Raw genomic sequence first — 25,613 nt, forward strand, 5'->3', positions numbered from 1 at the left:
TAAAGTGCCTGCTTAGGCAGAGCGCAGTGTCCAGGGTTTGATCCCCGGTCTCTGTGCTGGCCTCACCCCTGGGGCTTGCTGAGATAGCATTTGAGACTAGGTGTGGTGGTGCACACCTGTAATCCCAGTGCTTGGGAGGCTGAAAACAGGATTACTATGAGTCCAATTTACATAATGAGACCCTGTAGACCCTATACTAAGTACATTAAAAAAAAAAAAAAATCAAAAGGGGCCTCACTTTCTCCATCTAATGAAAATGGGAGAAAATTCAAGTGTCAATGTCCCTTTCCTGGGAAGTGATTTAGGAAAATCTGACAGCTCACTTCTGAACTCTCATCAGTTCCTTTTAAAATTATAACTTTAGACTCAGATGTTAAAAAAAATAGGAAAAACATATTTACAAAACTAGGCATTCCTTAAATACAGAATCTTGCTAATACTTGGAAAACCACATAAAGATGTTTAAGGGGGATAGTAATGTTCTTAGCAAAATAAGACAATCAGGACACAGCCACATACACATAAATTATGCCAGAATGCAATGGAAGTAGGTGCTCTTTAAGAGTCTGTCTGAGCCCTGAAGTGGGGGCTCTGAGGATCCAAAGAGGTTCTTCAAGGGGCTATCGCGTGAGAACTGAGTTTTGTGAATTTACTAGCTGTTCTTTGGAGAGCAGACATCTTGGCAAGTTTAAAGGCAAGTGTTTTTATTTTTTTTATTTAAATAGGTGGTGATGAAGTTAACGGTACAATCAGTCCACCATTGTGTAGTGCAAATCTTGCAGTAACAGAATGCTGTCTCAGAGGTTACACATTGGTCTCAAGTCCTAGCAAACGTCCCATTCTCTCCACATTCTTGTCGATTATAGCTTGACATGTTATCTCCTTAGCACATTCCATAGGAAACCAGCCCCTTTCTCCATCTCGAAGTCGCTCCCCCTCATACCAGCCTGCAAAGAAAAACAGAGTTGGCCTCAAAAAGAAGTGTATCTGGAGGAGTGTTACTGCACTGTGCTTTCAGGAGGAGGTGAGCAGAGCTCAAGGGCAGCATCTCAGTGCATGCTGGGTACCATGTTTGGTGAAAAGTGAGAAGAGTCTGATGTAAGAAAGGTAAGAGCAGGTGAACTTGGGTAGGGATAACAGAAAAGAAATTTCCTTTTGAAAGCAAGAACTTCGGGGTTGAAAACTAGATCACTGGGAAAATGAAAAGAAAACTTTTTTTTTTTTTTGTGGTACTGGGGACTGAACTCAGGACTCTGCAAGAAAACCTTTCATGGTTCCTCTTGAATAATGCCTGTGACTGTATCCCCAATCCAAAAATAAATGTGCTAGATAAATGAAGAGATGTATGAAAAATAGGAAAACTGAAGGAAGGTACAAAAAGAAAAAACAGGATAAATGTTTTTGAATCTATCAATGTCCTTAAATACACCTCTGAAAGTCATCTTTAGGACTCTGAGAAGGCCCTGCTTTGGGAAGTGAAATCCTAGGAAAGAAAAAAATAAGAATGGAGAAGTAAAGCTGGTCATATAGCTGAAAAAGCAGTACATGTGAGTTAGTTCAGACATTAATGTGTCAGGATTATGGGATATGAACATTAATAACAAAATAAGATTTCTAGTGTCTATAGGACTTGAGTGCTGGCCACAGGTCCCTCAAAAGAACACACCTACTCACCATCTCCTACATGCTGATAAACGAGGACCACATCCGCTACCTGCAGGGAGAGTTCGTCTGGTTGCTTGGCAGTGAACGACCTAATGATTTCCACCTGGGTCAGTGCTGTGGGGGCAAGGGGACATGCTCAGCTCCCAGGGGCAGAGGAGGAAGGAAACAGACACAAAGGAGCACTGTGCATTAACTCAGTTCTTCTGAGCAGCTTGGAGCTGACACTGACAGAATAAGGTAGGTTTCTGCCAGGAGGGTAGAAGATCTTTTCTAGGAATTCTCTTGTTTGGCTACAAGCTTTAGAATTATAGAAGTTCAGATTCAAAAGTTCTTTCATGGTGCATGAATAGCCTGAATGATAGCTTTGATCAGCAGTCATCAGTCATGTCACACACTGGCACAGAAGGCAGCCATTGTGCGCTGGGGAAACTGAGGCAACTGACAGTAGATGGTATGTCAAGACTCATGACAAAGTCAGGAACAGCTCTCATCCAGAGTGTGCCTCCCCTCAGCAGCAGGGGTGTGTGCCATTTGGCGATCTTCAGTAACAACATAAGCACCAGGGAAAATTTTACCAGGCGCTTTAGACCTCCCCCCCATGCCAAAGTATAACATAAAAAATTAGTGACTTGGTACTGACCCACATGATTTTTAATGTAAAAGTTGGTCAAGCCAATCACTTTGGCTTGGACATCAAGAGCTATGAGTTTTGAACACTCCAAGATAGCTTTCCTGCTCCAATCCTCTTTGTTGACCTTCCAGCTACGATCACCAGAGTACATCAAAGTTAAGGAACTGAGAAATAGTCCAGGCACCAACATGTACTACAATAGTCCCTAGTTCTTTGACAGAACAAAATATACTTAAAGGTCAAAAGGAACAGTTAAGTGAGTTTCTTTAGGTTGAAAACTTTTAGACTACTGATCGAAGGCTTAAATTTACAATAATTTCCCATTGCTAACAATAAAAAATTTAAGAGCTTTGTAGTTTAAACAAGGCTTTCATAATACATAATTTACCTTAATCCTCACAATAACCCCACTTTCTATATAAAATGATGTGCCAGACTTTCAGATAATTAAACAAGTTTAGGAAGGCTAAGCAAAAATTTGCCATGTTTACATAACAAACATGAACTGTATCGGATCTGAATTGAGATCGTGATTTTCAAAGTAGGGATCACCAGCTCTGTTATAAAGGCAGAAGGCCAGAAACCTTGGAGGAAATTTAGGAAGCGAGGACCGTGGTGACACACATCGCGTCCAGCAGGGGGCAGAGCACCTCCATGCCCGAGCAGAGCACCCCTCAGGTACTTACAGGTTCGGTCTGGAGGCTGCTTCCCACTCCTGTGTCCGAGGGCAGTGATCCAGCGGGCACGTTCACTCCTAAACAAGAGGGCAGCATCAGCTGAAAGAGTCAAAGTGTTCAAACACCGAACGAGGATGTCCTGGATCTCCAGGACAAACGGTTCCCAGGGAACGCCAGAGAGATCCCAGACCAGACTGGTGTTTAAGACAAACCTAAGAATCATTTCAAAGCAACAGCCTGACAAGAGGCAGAAAATAGGAAGAAAAGTATTCATCGTGTTAAAAGATTAAAAATAAATTTGGCTAGTTATTGATTGGATGAGATTTCTCATGTAACAGTTCAGACATTTAATCAAATGATTATGATTGCAATCACAAATGGCTATATAGCAACTCAACATTTTAATCTTTCTGTCTGTCTCTCTTTGAGACTGAGTCTTGCTATATAGTTCAGAACTCACTTTGTAGCCCAGACTGACCTACTGGTGATCCCCCTCCTCAGCCTCCCAAGGGAGGGACTGAGGGAAGGAAATTAAAAGGAATTAAGGGGCACCAGCCCCCCCCCCCACAATACATGCAATCATTATGCACTACACACATATACTAATCAAAATAAAAATTTTAAAAGTTACATATTAAAAAAATAAAGTTTCTTGTTCCTGTCACTGCATCATGGCTCATCTGCTCGTCGATAACCACTTTCCATTTCATCCAGCTATGCCTTCTCCTTACTGCCATTTAAAGATTCTTGTTGTTGAGAGAGAACATTACCTAGTAAACTGCATTCATAGGTGTATTCAGCTCTGTCTGCTAACTTACTGGTACCCAAATGAACCTGCCACCAGTCAATAACCAACTACTCCGGTCCAAGGGCAGCTGCTGCTGAGACCTGTCACCACAGAGGAAGCTTGCCTCTTCTGTACTTGGAATCCAATAGCACTATACTTTCACATGTGTTTTTTTTTTTCCCCAGTATATCCACTGAGGATTGAAAACACAAGCCTCACCTCCAGGTGGCCACCGGGGATATGTATGCCTATACTCTCCCCCTTGGCCCAGCTGGGTTATCCTATCTCTGAGGAACCCCTCTGCACAGCTCTGTCTCATGGCATCAGGGGTAAGCTGCACAGATTCAGCTACCCGATCTGTCTGATTCACCACATTATCTCCCACGCCTGGGCTGGCACTGAACAGGGGTCTTAGTAAAACTCTGCTAACAAAGGACTCATAGCACTTATTACACATGGAACACAGATCGTGCATTCACTCTTCTGCTTCTCCTACCACGTTACAAACCTTGGCTGGGCAAGAATTAGGTCTTGTTCTAAAAAAAATGTATGAAGGGGCTGGTGAGATGGCTCAGTGGTCTAAAGCACCTACTTAGAACAAGCTTAGCAAAGCACATGGACCGCGGTTCAATCCCCCAGCACCACATGCCAGCCAGCCCCGCCCCCTGGAGGGCTGAGCTGGCCACACACACACACACACACACACACACACACACACACACAAATAAATACAAATTAAAAAAAAATGTATGAAGCCCTATGTGTTGGGTACGATGCCAAATAATTTATAAGTATCACCTCATGTATTCTTTACAACAAACTTGGAAAGAAAAATATTAGAATTTTTATCTCCAATTTTAAAGCAGATTTAAGGAGGTAAGCACCTACTCTCCAGCAATATGAAATCAAGGAGGTGGTGTCCCCAAATAGGTGCTTATAAAATAAAGGCAAGAAGGGTAGGAACCAGTATGCTGAAGCAAACCTACTTAAAAAATAAAATAAGGCTGGGCCCTGTCAAGTCGGTGTGTCAAGTAGTGATAGGCACAATTATATACGCAACTGATACTACCTTGCTTTTAAAAATGTTGATTCTCCTGAATACCAGGCCAAGTGCTTTTATAAGGCAAGAGTAAAGTACAACTTCCTTTAAAACAATGTCCAGGCAAATACTTTTATCCTTGTGTCTTTTTGTCAGGATAAGATCTATATTATACTCAGGCTCAACTGGAATTTCCAAAATACAAAGACAATTAAAATGAAATAATACTGCACAGTCAGAAACATTGTTCAACCAGAGACATCAGCATGATCCATTAGTGTTTCTGTATGCAAAGTTAGGCTCATCCTGGGATTACTGCTGTGTCCTTGCATTCCCAGAACCCTTTGGAGCAACCTGGAGCCAGGCCTTGCACACACAGCTTCCCAAGGCCTAGCTTTTCTAGCAGTCCATGTGAAATCTTTCATGCCTGTGGCACACTGCCTGGATGCTAATGGCAGCCCTTGGACACAGCAGTCCCTTGCACAGATTCCAGAGGATAGAACAAGACACTCCTTGTTGCCCTTGCTGAAGGAAGGGCTTCTTGAAACTGTTTCAATTGAGTCAGTCTCACCCCTTCTTAGAAGCTGTCAAACCTCACGACTTCCCCTGGGGCTTCTAAGAGCCCTGCCAAGGAGCTCCCTCCCACCACAAAGCCCAAAGCACTGCATCTCTACAGTAGGGAGAAGACTCACTCATTGTAGGACAGGATTCTAAGAAACAGAAAAAGTGGGGCATGGGCATCCCCATTATTAAATTTAGTTATCAAGTCCACCATTGATTCAAAGACATCTGTTATGTCTGGGGATGTCACGAGACAATAAATAAGAATTTGGAACCTATCTCATACTCAGATCAGACTTTTCCCAAAGTGATAAAATAAGAAACACTGCACTAACATACATCGATACATGCCACACATCAGCTTTCTTCAACCAGCGCCAGCATTCCCTGAGTGCACAGGTTCTGTGCTAGGCTGCGGTTGCAAAGGGGATAAAATGAAGTTTCATGCTCTTCACAACTCTCAAAATGAAGGGGAGAACAGACACATACAAACGCCAACATGGCCTGCAGTGTTCTGAGACAGCGCTCTATGCTGAGTCCTCCTACAGGGACTCTGGCAGAGACAAAGGCTTTGCTGAGAAAAGTCTTGCACCTGTGGAGTCCCTCACCAGTGCTCTGTGCAGGAGTTGGCTGTATATCCCATCCTGCCTGACAGACAAGAACAGTAGGTACAAATGTAACTGCACAGAATTCAAAGACACAAAAAGTCAGCTTCTCACTGAATGCCAGGCGTCTGCTCGAAAAGGGAAACCCATATTGAGACAGTGGAAAGTGGGTTGGGAAGTGCTACAGGATTGTGGATCAGACATCACCACTGGCAGGCTGCTACTGATTTCTCAATGGAAGAAACCTTAGTTTCTCTTTAGTTTTCATTTTATCCTTCTTCAAACCATGATTGCTCAGGTAACTGTGCACCTTCTCATTGCCTGCAAGTTTCTGTAGTTCTTTTAGAAACTTCCATACCCATGGCACTGATAAAAAAATACATAAAGCACATCTGAAGCCAAAAAGAGTAGATTGTGAACACATAGTATTTTTATCCATTCCTTTACTCATTCAGTATAACTAGACTGGCTTTATAAACTAAGAAGGAAAATCCACAGAATTAAAAAAAAAAAAAAGTCATTGTGAATGCTGTCAGAAAAAGCCTTCTAGGACTGGAAAGATAGCTCAGCACACTAAAGTGCCTGCTTAGGCAGAGCACAGTGTCTGAGGTTCAATCCCGGCCTGCTGTGCTGGCCCTGCCTTCAGGGCGCGCTGAGATGGAGATTGAGCCTAGGCATGGTGGCGTGTGCCTATAATCCCAGTGCTTGGAAGGCTGAAAACAGGAGGATCACTACAAGTCTGATCTATGCAGTGAGACTCTGTAGAATCTGTAGACCCTGTACAAAAATCAAAAACAAACAAAAGATAAAGAAAAAGCCTTCTAAAGCTGGATTCCAGCTCAGTTTATCTAATTCAAAAAATCTAAACCAAGCACAATATTTGTTGTCCACTAAAGAGAGTTCTACAAGTTAGAATTTGTGACATGTGGTATAGTTAAACGAATTATTTCTTGTTTGTCAAAACAAATAGTTCTTGAGACCTTAAGTATGGCCTGGGATCCTTATGTTAATCTGAATTGAGTCAACTATCTGCTGAGAGTGGATTAAAAAACCTCATCGATAAAAGATATGCACCAGTCCTACTGCTACCAGTCTCTTACTGACTGGAGTCAATGATGAGATGAAGCCCACATGAATCAAATACTGCTTGTACCTAAATTCTATGTTCAACAAGGGAAAACATACTATGACCTGAAATAAACATATTTTTCCATGTAAACTGTCTTCTGTGCACTGTGATTTTTTTCTTAAAGGATGGAAGAATATGACTGTGTCTGAGATGGGATTTACAATTTTATTCCAACCAATTTACTTCCTGTGGTTAATTAAATCACTAACAGAACAGGAAGAGCACAAAGACTCCCTGCAAACAATGTCCCTCTATCAGGAGGCCCGGGAACTGGGTGTCTGGAGGGCTGACAGCAACAGCCACATTCATTAGGCTCCTAGCTGTCCATGAAAGAAAGATGCTGAGGGAGGATCTGCGAGTGCGGCTTAAGGTGATCCTGCAGCTGCATGTAACGGGCAAAGAAAGTTGTGCTCATCGCTGCACAGGTCCTAGACACCTCATCGCTGTATACAAGGGACTCATCCAAATCCTACTGTAAATGCAGGGAACCATGAGAGTCACTTGCCACAGCCTGTTGAGTGTGCCAGCTGCAGCTCTCTGTGCTTTTTCATTTTAATGAAGGCAGACAAAGCGGGCTCTCCACCACCCCATTCCTCCTGCAAAGCCCAGAGGAAAAAAAATGATGAGAGTTGTAAAACATTTTTCCTTTGTCCTTTTCTAAAAGGTAAACTTTTGTATTTTTCAGATTGTTGTGTCATTGACAGTACAATGACTTAAAATCTAACAGGCAAACAAACATAAACCAGTGTACATGGCTTGGATGCATGTCTCACAAATGGTTTAAAAATATTTTTACTACCAAAAGTTGAAAAAGAAGTGGAATTTCTGTCAGGTGTGAAGGCACATGCCTGTAACCCTGAGGCTGAGGCAGGAAAGTTGAAAGTTCAAGCCTAGCCTGGGCAAGTAAGCAATGCAGCAAGGCCCTGTCCTTTTCTTTTCTTTTTGGCTTTTGAGGCAGGGTCTCATGTAGTGCAGACTCATGTGCAACTTCCTGCAATCCTGCATCAGCCTTCCAAGTGCTGGGCTTACAGACACGCTCCGCCACATCTGGAATAAGGGCTGAGGTGTAGCTTAGAGAAAATGCCCTTGGTAAAAGAGAGAAGAGAGACAGAGACAGAGGTGGAAACAGAGTGACAAGAAAGGAGATGATAAGAAAATAAAAACAAGTGAAATCTGGGTAAAGTAATTCTACTAGCAACCACAAGGACAGGGAACAGACAGTAGTATTTCTCTTCCTGCAGCTACTGCTTTACCTTGACTTGGATAGCTAATTATATGAATTTGGACTCAATCTCAAAAATATTTATTAGGAGCCAGCTATATACAAACCTTCCCCCCCAAAGGATGAGAATGCTCATGGGGCCCACAGTGGACAAGGACAGTGCAGGACGGATGGAGCAGAATGGTGAGGAGGCTGTCAGGGTGGCTCCAAGGGGAAGGGCCGCATGGTGAGGGAGAGACACAAAGGACTCTTGCAAGGAAGACTGGGTGATGATGCATCTGTTCAGACACAGCATTAAAAGGGCACCACAGCCATGTCAACGGTACAGCCACAGAAACATGGCGGTCTTAGGAAAGCAGCAGGGAGCGGGAATGGCCGGGTTCAGGCAGGCTGCTTTCCTGAGGTTAGAGGACAGTGATGGTTACAGCCGGCCATGCGGGGCAGCTAAGTGAGCACAGATGAGAAGCTAAGGAGGGCAGATCCCAGGGCAGGGTGGAAGGGGCCACTGGCCGGGAGCTTCTCTGTAAGACTAAAAATCTATCACTAGAAAGAGCGCTAGACTGCCAGGAAGGTCAGGTTCCAGCTGGCTCCAGCTCTGGCAATAACTCACTTCCTGTATGACTTCAAGTAAACCCTTCACCTCTGTGAGTCTCATTTCACATCAGGGGAAAAATGAGTCGGACTATTTAACTAATTGATGAATTTTATTCTTATAACACGTGTGTACCATGGGGCTCAGGTCACAGATACTTTACTGTCTAAACAAGGGTCTTTCCAAGGTCAAAGACAGTACTGTTCATCATTTCAGCAGGACAATGGACATCACCTGGAACTACTGATTCTGGAGAAACTGAGAAGTACACTTGCCTCACCTGTCCACAACCTTCATCTCAGAAGAGACGCCTCGGACCCTTCTGTACATGGTGGTGGCCAGCATCTGGCCCATCCCGAGGCTACTTCCTTTGGGTGAGCATTCCGCACTCTTAATGGAATCAAGCCACTGAGCAGTTAGTTCTTCCAGGCTGTAGGAAGCTGAAGTGCTCTTGTGCCAAACAGCTGCCCCATCCTACTATTGCTTTTGGCGTTCTGTACTGTGTTCAGGCAGCTTCCTTCTCTACTGGCACAGTTTTTCAAAGAAGGTAAATATTTATGTATGAATTCTTTCTTAGGTGAAAGAAATGGTAGCCAAAGGGTAAAGGTGACTATCTGCAGTTCTGCAATTACTCAAAGCCCAAGTGAGAACACAAGTCTCGGTTTCAATAGACTGTCAATGGATCACATTAATCAGGTAAGACATAAAAGAGAAAAAAATCTAAAAAACCAGATACTAATCCACACATTTCACAAATCTTAGAAGGAACATGTTCTTTACAGACTTAAACTGCTCAAAATTGGCTAACTTATATGATAAAGAAAAGATAAATTTTTTAAAAAAGATAAATATTTGAGGAGACAAGAGTTTTGAACTTATTTAAACATGTATCAAAAATTGCACAGTATCTCAATAGGTATAATTTTATGTTTTTATGTGTCCATTAAAAAGATAAAAGAAACCAGGTATCCCAGACCTGACATCTGATCATACCATACAACAATTTTCTAGGCTTATAACCAGGCAATTGGTTTTTCAAGGAAAGCATGGCTTAGCTATAACGTATTTCCTTTCAACATTAGTGCTATTTTTTGTCTTATAAGCATTTCCATTTATTTGTTTCTCAACTGTAATTGAGGACAGAAGGGGGAGGAAGAAAACAACAGTCACTCCTTCTGTACTCAAAGGAGTCCGCTGCTCCTCTGCACCCTCTGGAATGTTCCCTTGGTATTAATTAGAGAACTACAAATATGAGTCAGACCCATGGGCTTAGGGGTGACATAACTAAATAGTCTGAGAATATGTCTGACTAAGGAAATGAACAGCCTTTCAGTCCATGGCAAGACCAAAAGGCAACAGAGTAAAACATGCTACAGAATGTCCCAGGAAAGGAACTAGCCTGGGTGTAAAAAGAATTGGACATATTCACTCCCTTGGAACAGTTTAAGAAACCAGCAGTAGAGATTTCATAAATTATGAATGAGACAGGAAAAACTCTGCTGCTGTGTTGGCTAGGCTTGAATAAAGAACAATCCTTGTAAACAGAGACAAAAGGAAAACATAAGGCGAAACCCAAGAATACTTTTACCATTTCTAACTAGGAGAAGGGGGCCTCTAGTTTCTCAGAAATTGCTAGTATCTCTGGATAAGTACTAATGTTCAAAGTGATTAAGCCTTTTACTATCCTTAAAGTCACATAAAATCCAAACACCCAGAATGTTAAATATTGCATGTTTTCTCTCATATGAGAAATCCAATTGTAAATAAGGAAGACTTTTTGGAGTAGGGGAAGGGAGGAAAGTGGAGGGGAGGGAAGGAAAGCAGAATGGAAAATTACTTAGATGTGTTATATATGCATGTGTTATATATGCATTCCCCAAATGGATGTAAATTTCATGTATTACAAACATATACCAATAAGAAATTTTTAATGTACAATGGATATTTACAATTTTAAAAAACAAATGCAGCCTATTTCTGTCTTTATTGGTTAAGGACTTTAAATCATTTTTAAAGTTGAAAACACTGTCTTTCTCTCCATCCTGGTCCTGTCCAGGTGGCCCTCTGGTCACCTCACAGTCTGCCAGGGCGGTGCCCAACAAGCCCTCCTGCCCAGAGCAGCAAACCCCAGAGCATGCTGGGAAGGCTATCAAGGGTTTCAGAACAGGAACTCTTTAGAGACTCTAGTGAAAGACTTCTTTGTCTTACAGACAAACATGTAAGGATGAAGCTCTTTTTCTTATTCATCCTTCATGTTCATTTGGAACATTCTAGACCCTTACATCAACCTGTGCTTAATTTTCTCTAGCTTTGAGAAGTTCTACTGCCAAGAAATTGTGTCAAGTGATGCTGTAACATTTTATCTTTTTTTTTTTTTTTTTTTTTGATGGAACTGGGGATTGAACTCAGAACCCTGTGTTTGCCAGTCAAGCACTTATCCTACAGAGCCATCTCCCCGACCCCAACATTTTATCTTGATGCCTTATAATTTTCACTTTTTTCTTATGTCTCTAATGATCCAGGAATACTGTTAATCTCTTTTTAAAAGTAGAGAAATCTTGCTGGATGTTTTTGTTTTGTTTTGGCAGAACTGGGGATTGAACTCAGACCCTTGCACTTGCCAGGGAAGTGCTTATTCTACCAAGCCATCTCCCGGCCCCTAGAGATATCTTGCTGGGTATGTGGCGCATGCCTGTAAGCTAGTCTTCTGAGGAACTGAGACAGGAGGCTTGAGCGCTCAAGACCAACCTGGATAACTGGTGATTTAGTGAAACCCTGTTTCAAAATAGAGTGGGGCTGAGTGTTTGGGGTTCAATCCTCCCCCTAAAAAAGAAATAAATAAGATAAAAACAAAAAATAATACCAGGGTTGTCTCTCTGGATATTTCCTTGAATATTTTTATTTTATTTTAATTAATTAGTTAATTAATTGTTTGATTTTTCAGTATTGGGGAGTAAATCTTGGGGTGTTCAAATTGAGCTACATGGTCCAGGGACACAGCTCAGTGGTATAGTGCCTGCCTGGCAAGTGCAAGGTCCTGAGTTCAATTTCTGGTATCAAAAACAAAATAAACTGAGCTAAATCCCTTGCTTTTTTAAATTTTATTTTATTATTTTACTTTGAAACAAGATCCTGGTAGATCACTAAGCTTCCTGGCTGAGTTTAAACTTGTGATCTTCCTGTTTCAGCCTCTGAGAATGCTACCATATCCAGTTTTTTCTCTAAGGTTTTGCTACAGTCCAAGGGTTGCTGTTCTCCTGTAGTCCATTTTAGTACTTCCTTCATGAGAAATTTGGAAGATGAAGGTTAGAAGACTAATGTAGGAGCTTAGGAGGGCAAAGAACCAGGGTATATTCTTTCCTTCCATGGCTCTGCTCTCTGAACCAACACAATGTCTGCCCACAATGAGCACAAGAAGTGGTTTCCATTATTCAAATAAATAAATGGGTCAGCTGTTTCTGAATGGATGATCTCTGGGGTGCACCTAAAATCTAACCGCCTTTCCCTTTATCCTGTGTGAGGACAGATGCCAGTCACTGCTATGGCCGGGATCTTCAGCAGGCTTTCCTAAACAGAATAGTATCTCATTCTGCAGTTTCTGGGCTTTCTATCTGAGAGCAGGTGACCAACAAATGACTTTAATTCCATTATCTAAGACAACTTATACGCTGGAGTCAAACCACTGATTCAGTCATATCCACTGAGATCGATGAGTCCTATTTTGTCAAAAATAATAAAATAATTTTAAATCACTCTGTTAAAACAAAAACCATACTACCGGATGCACAATGCGTCCATTAGGGCTGCTAGGTGCAAAAAATAACCACATCTATCTCTTAACATATTGAGGATCTGTTTGCAGCACACAGATGCCATGCTTGGTACTCAACAACAACAAAATAATAGCTACTATTTCTAGAGTCTGTAGACAGAAGGCAGTCAGGCAAGGTGCAGGGGTAGCTGCTGTTCTGTAAGCCTTCGCCTTCGCATACTCACTGTGTCTCTGCCCCTAGCAGCATTTCCACTTTCTCATTTGCGTGGTTGCTCAGGACTGTCAGAGTAAAGAGGTGACTGGCAGAGCTCTGTCTTGAATAAAGCATTGTGGAAGTGTTCTTCCCTGGAGAAGAATTAAGCTCTTCACTGTCACAAGATTCCACCAAGAGCTGATCTCTTAAGGAATAATCATTGACGTTGTAACTTTCTTCACTATAAGGAAAAAGGAAAAGAGTATGTTAATTATTCAGTAGATAAAACTATAACACTGTCAGTTTTCAAAACCCATTCTGGAAGAATGGACAGAAGGAAAGGAGGGAGAGAATAAACCATTTTCCAATATCAATTGGAATCTGAATTATATCTACTGATCGTAGATCAAGGTAACCTTCCCTAATTAAAACTGTTAATTGCTCTTACTGAATCTCAAGTGAAACCAATTTTTTTAAACCAATATTTTAAAATTCTAAGTCATCTAATTCACCGGACACTGTCCTGGAACTGTTGTAACAAGGGCGACTTGCATGCCCTCTGCTAACGTTCGGATTCGTGCCCCTTTCCAGCTCCATACAGTCCACCCACAGAATGAAGAAGGAACTGCAGACCCACCCACACTTGGGGTAATAAGCCTTCATCCCTGCTTCAAAAACAGCGTGCAGAGGAGAGAAGAGCCCCACAGATCTGCTGCTTGGCCCCCAACCCATCTCTTCCACACTCACAGCCGCACTACCTATTTCAGAAATGGCCCATGATGAATTCCGCCATATCTGTATCTGTTGATGCCAGGACCCTTCATTCCCCTAGACAGTGATAACTAATTTGAGGCACATGTGGTTTTTTTTTTTAAATCAATAAAATTGATACAGGGTCTTGCTACAGACTTGTGATCCTCTTGTCTCAGCTTCCCCAGTGCTGGGATTATAGGTATGTGCCACCACACCTGGTTTCAGGGCCAGCATGGCACAGCACAGCACGTGATACCAGGGATTGAACTCTGGTCTTGCACTTGCCAGGCAGGCATTCAGACTGCCATGCTATCTCCCCAGCCCATTTTTTTTTTTTTTTTTTTGTACCAAGTATTTTAATGATATACAGTGTTGATGATATACATGATTTAGACATTTTTTTTTTTTTCTGTAACTGGGGATTGAACTCAGGCCCTTGTGCTTGCCAGGGAAACGTTTATTCTACTAAGCCATCTCCCCAGCCCCTCTCTTTTTTCTTTTAAAGATAAATGATGTTAATTTTTTTTTTTCTAAACTAAAACTCCAGTATTCAGGCTTAATGGCAGTCTTGGAGCTCTTTGGAAAATAATCATGTTTTGGATTAGAATTTAAACATTCATCTCTAAAAGGTTAGCAATCATGGCTTTAGATTCTTGCATGGTATGTACACAACAGGGGATACTGAGGAGTGAACCCAAGCACATTCTCCCACTAAGCTACCACCCCAACCCCTTCTATTTTTTATTTTTGGACAGATTCTCAATCAATTGCCCATCCCAGCCTTAAATTTCTGATCCTCCTGCCTCAGTCTTCTGATTAGTTGGGGATTATAGGCCTGGGCACTGCTGATGGCTCCCTTAGACATTTACCCCCTTCTCCCTGTGAACATGCCTAATCCAGCCCCAATTTCTGCAGCTGTTTCCTGACTACTTGAATGTCTTGAGTGAGCACCCTTCCTTTAGGGGATCCAGTAGATCTCCTAAATCTCTAGTCTCTTCTTTGAACTGTCCCTCAATAAGTGTCTTCTAGCAGAATCCTGTCTCTCCCTAGAACACTGGGCCCTCCGAAGGCTCCCTGCCTACTACCTTTTCATTCTGCTTCTAGATGATACTTCCTCCTCCAAAAAGTTCTTAGCTTAGAAGCTTGAGTGATCTGTTTCTTAGATTATCTCCTACCCTGAAACACTCTCCATCCCCCCACATGGTTTCGGTACATCTCCAAGTAGAGAATTCTCCCATTACTCTGGTACCTCAGTTTCCTGACTTCATCTTCCCTTTCTGATTTTTTTCTTGGCCCTACCTCAACCATCCATGGTCATACCTCAGACTCTGTCACCACCATCAACTACAACCTCTCTGTAATCCCAGTGTCATAAACATTATGCTGTACCCACAATCCTGTCTTCCCAACTCATCTCCTCTAGTTCCAAATGTTAATAATTACTTCACCCACTAGTTCCTTTATTCGTTGACTCCATTTAAGAACAGGGCCCCTTAAGTCCCTTTTGTTTACTGATTCATACACCTTCTCTTGCCCAGTTTGGATTTCTTGGCATCTTCTTATAGTCACTTGCACACATTCCCATTTTCTTTGTTCTTTTTGTTTAGCAAATCCCAAGCCTAGTTAGATACAACTCACCCTTAATTCTACCTCTTTGCAGCTAAACTTGGAATTGCTCAATAAGTAACTACTGAATAAATGTTGAATGAGCAACACACTAATATTTTCTAGGAACACTGAATAATTACCTTATGTAACAATAAATATCTAAATTCAGAGAAGCTGACAGAAAAGAAAAATCCTTGGCTCTAGTCTAATACGCTAGAAACTTTACAACAAAATATTTTGTCCAAGATGGTTTTAAAAATCTAGTAGAAATCTGCCTATCAACCACCACCATGTAACTCTCCTTGGAAAACTCCTATCCTTTCTAAAATTTAGTTTGATAGATTCTCCCCTCATAAAACAGCACACATAGATATCCTCTATAAAGACAAAATACTGCCTTCAGATTAAGCCTATTTGTTGCTTGGGTCAAAATCTGGATCAATTCAAAGTTCACCTGACAAGATGGCCTCTGCCAAAAACCAGCATGTCTACACCCAGGAGCTATGAAATGCTTCCCATAACCAAATGAAATGCACCAAAGTACAGGTAAGGTTTACAAAAGGAGGGAGTAGGTAATATACTTTACATTTTTAAAAGACCATGGACTTCTGGGAAGATGGCAGGCAGATTGGTAAGCAGCAATAAGCCTCTTATTATTTATTTATTTCTGGAATACAGACTCTGGAAAATAATAACTGGGAGACTAAAAGAAGGAGATGGATCCCTGGAACCTCAAGAAGGATCTGAAGCAAAAACTGGAGACCACAGGAAAACTGGAGAGAACATAACAAAGGAAAGGACAGCCTGCACTTTCTCTCCAGCTCTTGGCTCCTGGTGAAAGAAAGGAAGATCAAATCTACAGAGACACAGCGAAAGTGGGAGATTCCCAAGGCCAGTAGAATGAAGAGAACAGTGGATACCGTGCACTTCAGTAGCTGGTGAGTGACTCCAATCTACCTGTCTGCTGAATTCCCTGGAAAATATGCTCGCTCAGATGTCATTTTAGGGAGGGGCTATTGAACTAGGGTCTTTGAGCAGCCAAGAGTGTGACTGCTTCATCTCAGGGCTATCCATGTTAAGCTCCCACAGTGACTAGATGAAGGACAGGCAAGGTAGATATCCATGGTCAAAGAGCTCTGGTCAGGCTGGCAAGAGACACCAAGAATGTTTGAAGTCAACAATTCATGGCCCCATCTGATGACCAGAGGTCAGGTTCAACATGAATTTAGGTGGAATGGGCCCCTGTCTTTTGGCTTGCTGGGATTATCCAAAATAAATGTGGGTTTTGACTGTTTCCCTTATCTATCGGTCTCAGTGGAGATATACCCTGGATTGGATAGTACCACAAAATTGTATACCCACAAGATAACCACAGGCTTGAAATCACAATGCAATTTCTTCTCTTTTGGCTTTTCATAGTACTTATTGTTTGGGTGTTTTTCCTTTTTTCTTTTTTGGTGGAACCGGGGATTGAACTCAGGCCCTTGTACTTGCCAGGGAAGTGCTTATTCCACTGAGCCATCTCCCCGGCCCCTGTTTTTCTTTTTTCTAAAATTCTTTTTAAAAACTTTTTGGCTTCTTTTTGCGAGTGTGAACATTATTTTACTTATGTTTTGCTCTGTTCTTGTTTTTGTTTTCTCCTTTCTTTTTCTCTTACATTCATCCTGTTTTCTGAGACTTGAGTAATCTTCTGCTTTTCAGCCTTGCTTCTAATATCTTTTGGTTGTTTCATTTCTTTATTATTTCCTTTTAATTTTTTCTCCCTGTAGGGTAAAATTGTTCTACTGAGTAGATAGTAGCTTTATATAATTTTTTGATTTGCTATATAACTATAGGTTTAAATGTGGCAAATTATTATTTATCACAGTTTATCACTTTCTACTCTGCATTTTATGCTATAGTTATTACTGATTATACTACTTTATCTAAGATAACATAGCTGTGTTCAATGGGTCTTCGTTGTACACCAATAACTAGATTGTTTTGGGAATCATAAATAATACTACAGCCAGTACCAAAGAAGTGGCTGTTAGGCCAAACGGGTTGCAACCTTTCATCTATACTAAACAGAAGAGGCAGGATAGTAGGACAGACTCTAAGGCCAAAAGCCAGCTACACTTAGAAGACATTACTGAAAAACAGTCATTTCCTTGAGAGGTCTTGAAATTAATAATACAGCTATCTACCATAAGCAATTTACAAGGCTTGGTGCAGAACACAAATAAACAAAAAATATATAGAAAATGAGAGAACACAGAAGGAAGATGGAATCCAACATCCCCAACTTTCCCCAGGGAAGTCCAGGGAACATTGAGGTGGAAGAAACAAAAAGCTACCCAACTAAACTTTCTGAAATGGTAACAGTGTCTCTTGATACAACCAAACCAAAACAACAACAAAAAACAAAACAAATAATTACACAGATGATTAAAGAGATGATATCCATGATGAAATAAATGGTTAGTGAATTTTAAGTATACAGATTTAAACAAAAACAGAGAAGCTTAGGAGAGAGAGAAACTACGAGTGTCCAACATGGGAAGAACTGAATGCTATAAAGCAGATTCAAAGAGATACACAGGAGAATAAAAATTCTATTGAAAGTATATGCAGCAGAATCAACCAATGTGAAGATAGACTTATCAGATGTAGAAGACAGTTGTAACTTGTGATTATCAAATGAAAGGCTTCTTGAAAACAGCAAGGTTCCACAACAAAATTCAACCCAATGCCTGCCGAATGATGCAAAGAAGAATCATATGATATTAATTTGAATAGCATAAAGATAGCATAAAGGACATAAAAATCAAATTTACAGAAAAGAGAAAAGTTTCGAAGCATGAAAGAAGAATTTTGCATACAGTAAATGAGGTATATAGGACTCCAAGTAGCCATAATCGGAGAAAGACTACACCAACACAAGGACCAATGCAACAGAAAGATATAGAAGCAACTCCAAGCATACTCAACTACCGTATCTTTTACAAAGGGGATTAATACCTTTACTGAAAGAAAGACAGCCTCTTTAATAAATGATGAAATCTCATAACTCGCACCATGCAATAAACTGAAATTGAAGTAGATCATATATGAAACAGAAACACTTAATCTGCTGGAAAGTAGAATACATAAAACTCTCAAAAGACATAGGTGTAGTCGAAGACTTTATGAACAAAACCTGATGGTACAGGAAATACTACAAAGAATTAGCAACTGAGATCACTTCAAATTTAAAAGGTTTTGCACAGTAAAAGAAACCACCAAGAGAATGAAGATACAACTCACAAAATGGGAAAAACTTTTTACCAGCTACACCTTAACAAAGGACTATATAAAGAATTTTAAAAATCAGACCCCCCTCAAATTTAAAAACTTATTCCAAAAATGGTCATCTGAAATTAATAAACACTTGCCACATGAAGAAGTATAAACAGCAAATAAATATAAAATCTGTTCCACATCACCAGTCATTCAAGAAATACAAATTAAAACAACACTGAGATTCCATCTCACTCCAGAAAGAATGGCTATCGTCAAGAAATCAACCAGTAACAAATGCAAATGATGCTGTGGGAAAAAAAAAGAAAGACTTTTCCACTCTTGGTGGGAGTATAATTTGATACTACCCCTATGGAAATCAGTATGGAAACTCTCAAAAAAAAAACTAAAGCTAGACATTCAGTTTGACCCAGCTGTGTCCCTTCTAGGTAGTTTCCCCAAGGAGTTAAAAGCATCATGCCACAATAATATACACATACTCATGTTCATTATGTCACAATTTATAATAACTAAATCTTGGAAACAGCCCAATATGTCCACCAACAGATGAATGAAGAAAAAGATATTTATATAAAATAGAATATGACACTCTACTATAAAGAAGGATAAACTTGGGTCATTTTTAGGTAGTGGATGTACCTCAAAACCATAATGTTAGGGATTGGGGAGATGGCTCAGTAGAATAAGTGCTTGCCTGGCAAGTGCAAGGGCCTGAGTTCAATCCTCGGTTCCGCAAACAAAAACAAAACAAAACATAATGTTCAATGAAATAAATCTGACACACAAATTTAAATGTCATATTGTTTCTCTTGTGTGAGAAATCCAAAGAGTAAATAAGAAGCAAACAGAGGATAGATATTAGGAATAGGAAGGATATATTCAAAGGGAAAGGGAACAAAGGAGGAGGAAGAAACTAAGGAAGGGGAGATTTTGTTTTTTTCAGTACTAGGGATTGAACTCAGGACCTTGTCTTTGCCAGGCAAGAGCTTATTCTACTGTACTATCTTCCTGGCACAGAAAAGATTATATTAAAAAAGAAAACAAAAGGGAAAAATGTAAACAAAGCTTCTATAAATGGGGAGGAGAAGAAAAGTTGAAGGGAGAGGACTATGGAGAAAAAAAGCACTAAGTCATATTACATACAGGTACAAATTTCATATGATGAATGTGATCCTAATGTATGACACATGTGTAATAATGAAAAATAAATAGAATACAATTTATTTAATTAATTTATTTTTATTCTTTTTAGTGTACTTGGTACAGGATCTCACTATGCAGCTCAGACTTGTAGTGATCCTCCTGTTTTCATCCTCCCCAGTGCTGGGCACCACGCCTGGTCTGTGTTGCCGGCTCAGCATGCCCAGGGAGTGGGGGTGGGACTGGTGTGGCATGTTGTGCTGGGAATCAAACCCTGGTCTCTGTGCTTGCCTAAGCAGATGCTTAGTCAACTGAGCCATCTCGCTGACCCTTAGAAAATGATTTATTTACTAAACACAAAGCAAAACAAAGCAGTCAATTATTTCTGTACAGCAGAAAGAGTTGAGGATATCTCAAACACATGTTTAACAGCCCAACAGCCCAAGACTTAGGATAAAACTGGTACACATACAAACAACAACAAAAACAGATGCAAAATCTCACTAAATAATACAAATAAGCAAAAAAAAAAAAAAAAGAAAGAAAGAAAACAAAAAACAAGCAAACAAACAAGAATAACCAATATTTCCTTGCTATAATCCTCGCTCTGCATTCCTGGTCCAATTCACAAGTTAGAATGAAGTCAAAGGCACTACTTTCTGTTAGGAAGAATTCTTCAGGCAGAACGATTAAGCAACCTAATGTCATGAATTAGAGACATTTAAGCAGGCCTGAAGTGATACAGGCAGAGGGCTGAAGGTACTTCCAAAGACAAAGGAGTCACAGAAAAGTAGAGGCACTCATCATTTAAGATGACTTAGGTTCCCAAGAGTCACCAATATAAAATGGCTTCATCTATGTGGTTGTTTTTGATAGAATTTCAATACTAGGAATTAAAGAAAGAAGGCTGAGTCTTCCTTCTCTCTTAATTTTCAGAGTTCATATTTTCACCAGTATTTGCCTAAGGACAAACAACCACTAACATAATTCTTTACTCACCGCTGTAATTTTGTATTTATTTTTTGTTTTTTGGAGTCAGGGTTTCAGCTGGCCTTGAACTCACTATGTAGGTCAGGGTGGTGTTGTTATGGCTTGTGTCTAGTTGCATTCCCCACCAAAGCATGATGTAGGTACAGGTGAGACTTTACAAAGGTGGCTGGATCTCGTGTGCATGACACTGGGATTAGGGGTGCTACATTACTAAATTAGCTCATGGATTGGCTTGGCATAGTTCTGAGTATGGATAGTAAAGGCCCATCCCGGGTATGAGTGCTTCCCACCCTAAGAGCATGTAGCTTGGGTAGAACATAAACAACAGAAAGAGGGCTGTGGTTGTCACATACTTCTTTGCTATTTTCCTGTCTTTTGCCTGCCATGAACTCATGTCACCCACCCTTGGAACCAGCCAAGTATGGCCTGAAACCTCCACAAACTGTGAGACAAGATAAACCTTTGCTCCTTTAACTTTGGGTGCCATGTATTTTGTCTTAACAATGGGAAAAGTAACAAGACAGGATTCAAACTTGTGGCACTTGTAATAGTGTCATTGTGCCAACTTGGGAAATTTAGAAGTTTAAACAACACAGCAGAGGGCCAGACCCTCACTTTGTGCACATCCTCATCATGTGCAAGAGGAAGACACCAAGACAGTGTGGCTGGTAGCCTGCTTATAATATAAGGGAAGAAAAGAGGCTTGCCCTCCTCCCCTTTTTCATCTTGCTGCTTTTGCTGCTCTGAACTGCTGCCTCTCACCATGCCATGCTGCCTTGGAGCTGAATGATTTGGGGCTAAAACCTCCACAAACTGAACTAAATAAACCTTTCCTTACTTAACTTTGGACGTTGGTTATTTTGTCCCAGCAACAAGAGAAAAGTAACTAAGACAGAAATTGGTAACAGAGGCGTGAGGTCATTTCCTTGACTATACCTGACCATGTGGTTCAAAAGCATTTGGGAATGGCTTGTGGAAAGAGTCTGGAAAGGTTCTGAGTGACACCTGAAACAGGATAGCTGGAACACCTTAGGTTGTTTTGTATGGGAGATTCTGGTCAGAGCTCAGAAGACCAGAAGGCTGATAGAAGTCCTGCTGGTAGGGCTGGTGAGATAGCTCAGTGGACTAAGTGCCTGCTTAGGCAAGCACAGGGACCAGGGTTCCATCCCTGCACCACATCCCGCACTGGCCTCACCTCCAAGTGCGCTGAGCCTGCCATCAAGACTGGATGTTTTGGTGCATACCCATAATCCCAGTGCTGAGGAGGCTAAGAATAGGAAGATCACTACAAGCTGTGTAAGTGAGACCCTGTACCAAAATATCAAATGCATGGAAAAAATCCTGGTAAGACCAGGCTCAGGAGGTTTCTTCTGGGAAGAAGGATTGCCACTGGTTTTGGGAGTCCAGATGATGCATGTTATGGCTTGACAGAAAGTTGGGTGTGCATTTTGCTCATGTACAGAGATAGTGCCTGAGATTGAGATTTAAGGTGGTGGACTAATTAATCTAGCAGAAGAAATTCCAAGACGGTTGAATGTTGAGGCAGTGGCATGGCTATTACTGGGGATTTTTAGGCAGATCTATGTAGAGAATCAAGAACAAAGAGCCCAGCAGGATGATCTAATATAGTGTGAGTTTGGCCAGAAGGGACATTCCAGTAAATCTGTGGGCCATAAAGTTAAGAGTTGAGGAGATTTCCACTATTGAGAAATAGCAGGAGAATAGAAAAGATGGCCTGAGGGCATAACAAGAAGGAACAAGTCTATACTCTTTGCAGCCTCAAATCTACAAAAGTAAAAGACTGCTGTGAGGAAAAAGACACAGAGCACCACGTTCCAGAATGACAACAGCATAGGAAATTTGTTCCTCAGAACTGGATTCAGAGTGCCCAGCAATCCAGGCACTAGACACCTAAAGCCAAGAAAGAGGAAAGCCTGCCTATGGCTATAGATGGCAGCAGACCCTGGAATCATCCACATAGTGTTCGTTTTAGGTGCATGCAGAACACAAGAGTTATGGGGTTAAAAAGGCTTCCACCTCGATTTCAGAAGGCCTGGAAAGTCAGCAAGTGTGCTCCGAGGAGGGTACTGTGTGAAGCTGTGAGTGAGAAGCCTAAGGTGTGGTGGAGACCCCAGAAGTTTGAAAAAGCCAAAAATGTGCATCATCTAAGGAAAGCTGCAAAAATGGAGCAAAGCAGGTCCAAAAGAGAAGCCATATGGGCTGCAAACATCAGAAATGTTATAGGTGTGGAGTCATTCAAGCCCTTTGGCGCTCATAATTTTCCAGAGATTGCTTCAGATGCTGGACATGGAACTACAGGACTTAATGTTTGCTCTGTTGGATTTTGGACTTACTTCAGTCCCAATCCTTTTTTACTACCATTTGTAACTTTTGGAATGAAAGTGTTTATTTTGTACTGTTGAAGGTGGTAAGTGTCTAACTTGTACAGGGGCTTGCAACTACAAGTTTCCTTTAAATCACAGAAGAGACATGGGTCTTGGTCTTTTCAGCAATGCTGAATTTATTAGGACTTAGGCAACTCTTGCTGATGGACTCAATGCCTTTGTGGAAGAATGTTTTGGAGGACATGGACAAATACTATGGTTCTAATGTAATATGATTTAATACTGATTTTTTTAAATACTGATTCTTAAGCATTATTATACCTGTGTTATAATGTTCAGTTGTCAAATGATAATAATAAGCATGTTTTTGTATCTGGAAGCCAATTTAAAGAAACGTATCTGCTCGCCAAATTGACAAGGGCTGGACTGTAATGGTTGATACACAGTGTCGACTTGAGAAGTTTAGAAATTCAAGCAGCTCAGAAGGAAGTCAGGGTCTTCACTTCACAAACATCTTTATCCTGTTCAAGAGGAGGGCACCAAGATGGTGTGGGTGGGTAGCCTGCTGACAGTATAAGGGAGGAGAAGAGGCTTTCTCTCCCCTTTTGCTCTTGTTGCTTTTGCTATCTTCTGTTGCCTTGAACTGTTGTCTCTGTGCCATGCCACCCTGCCTTCAAGCCAGCCGATTTTGTATTGAAGTCTCAACAAACTGTGAAATAAATAAATAAATAAATCTGTGCCATTGTCCCTGGCTCTCTACTGCTCTGAAGTTCTGTCTTTCATGGATAATTAGAGTCTGAAGAATAACACTAACTTTGAGGAAAAAGTTTATTAATTATTCTTTTAAGCAACCATGATTACAATGCCAATGATGAAGAGAAGAGTGATGAAGAGAAGATGTGGCCCAGTTAATACCTGTTATCTTGTCAAATGTCTGGTTTGGCTAAAACACTGTGGTCACCCTGCTCATAGAAATCAGAACATTTTGAGTATCTGTTCCCACACTTCTGCATAGCTGTGTCTTTGATTATGTCTGAACAGGGAACTCTGCCCATCCTCTAGAATTCTGGATCCAAAAATGAAAAACTAGCTTGCCTGATTTTTTAATTTATTATCAATCACACACTATCCATATTTTGTCTAGGCTAAAAAACATCCACATTATCTAATATATAGTGTAGGGGTTTATGATTTCTTTATTACTTTTTAAAGTAAGTTTAATATTTATTTATTTATTTATTGTATTTTTTTAGGGAAGGGTCTACAGGGTGTTCAAAGTCTCACTACTAGATTGGACTTGTAGTGATTCACCTGTTTACAGCCTCCCAAGAGCTGGGATTACAGGCACGTGCCACCACCCCCAGTCTCAGTAAATTTAACATTTAAACTGATTCCATTGAACAGTAGTAAACTGGTTATCTTTATCAGCTAGCCTCCAAACCTAGTGCAACAAAAAAAAGAAAAGTACCTTACTCTTGCTAGCTTCTCTCTCTCTCTCTCTCTCTCTCTCTCTCTCTCTCTCTCTCTCTCTCTCTCTGGTTCAGAATAATTATGTGTATTCCTCCCTTCCTGACTCTGCTAAATAATGAATGCCATTCATTCTCCTAGTATCACTCTGCACTTACTGTTTTTCTGAACCCAACACAGAAGGGTAACTGTGTTAAAGTATGTGCTTGAGAAAGAAGGGGGAACTTTGTGACCAGATGCTATTTACAGTACTGTTTCCCTCCTCATGTCCACTAAGTGGAAGCAGGCTAAACTGGTCTGAGAAAGAACCCTTTTCCTCAGGGAAGTTGATGCTAATCAGACTTCCCCATGCTTGTCTCTATCATTTAACAAACATATGGTTTACATAGTCTCAGGAACAATTTAGATCATGTAATTAGGAAGTTAAATTGCTCAGAAAAAGGCAAATGGAAAAACCACCTTTCCTTGCATGGAGAAGTTTATGTGGGAACTTCCTTGCATTGTCTAATACATGCTTCAAATCTGCAGCTGCTCATCAAGTCTGTCTGCTTTGCAAAGCAGTGGCTCCTTGCAGGGCCAGCCACCAAGCCCAATCTATAGAAGCTGTTATACTCCACTGTGAACAGCCATGGGTCCACCAGACAAAACCCTCTTCACATCCTAGCAACATTTGTTAAGATTTCTTTCTTGAGCAAAATAAAGAATTGTCAGTAGAGGACACAATTTTTTGGTAAACACATATTTCAATGACCTTTCCCCCTGAAAGAAACTGTTAGCCTAGCCAATGGATAGCTCTACTATAGGCAACACAGTATCTTGGGATAGAAAAGTGATAATGTAATACACTGTAAACAGTTGCTATTTTTGTTTTGTTTTGTTTTGTTTGCTTTGCATGTTAGACAACAAACCCAGGGGCTCATGCATGCTAGGCAAACACTCTACCATGGAGCTATACACTCAGCCTGGCTTTCTTAAAATAGATTAGATTATTACTTTACATTTCTGTTCCTTAATTTCTATAAAGGTTGAAATTTCTCATATTGGGCATATAGTTACTACTTTTAAATCAAGAAAACATTTAAAGGCTGAACGTAATATGAATATACTTTTAAAAGACCAAAACAACACGAATAGTTTTTGAGGGGAGGCAGTAGTAAG

General features: G+C 40.7%; 1 protein-coding gene across 1 annotated transcript in view; it reads right to left on the minus strand.

Moving 5' to 3' along the window:
- Positions 1 to 212: 212 nt before the first annotated feature.
- The window catches only part of Arhgef26 (Rho guanine nucleotide exchange factor 26), a 127,745-nt gene continuing 102,344 nt past the window's right edge, over positions 213 to 25,613 (minus strand). The window contains exons 11-14 of the mRNA XM_004648226.2: positions 12,905 to 13,114; positions 2,983 to 3,050; positions 1,675 to 1,779; positions 213 to 947 (exon numbers count right to left, since the gene is read on the minus strand). Of these exons, the coding sequence (XP_004648283.1) occupies positions 805 to 947; positions 1,675 to 1,779; positions 2,983 to 3,050; positions 12,905 to 13,114 (526 nt within the window). The 3' untranslated portion in view covers positions 213 to 804. The remainder of the gene's footprint in view (positions 948 to 1,674; positions 1,780 to 2,982; positions 3,051 to 12,904; positions 13,115 to 25,613) is intronic.

The sequence above is a fragment of the Octodon degus genome, unplaced genomic scaffold, assembly GCF_000260255.1.
Source record: "Octodon degus isolate 3935 unplaced genomic scaffold, OctDeg1.0 scaffold00368, whole genome shotgun sequence".
Lineage (NCBI taxonomy): Eukaryota > Metazoa > Chordata > Mammalia > Rodentia > Octodontidae > Octodon > Octodon degus.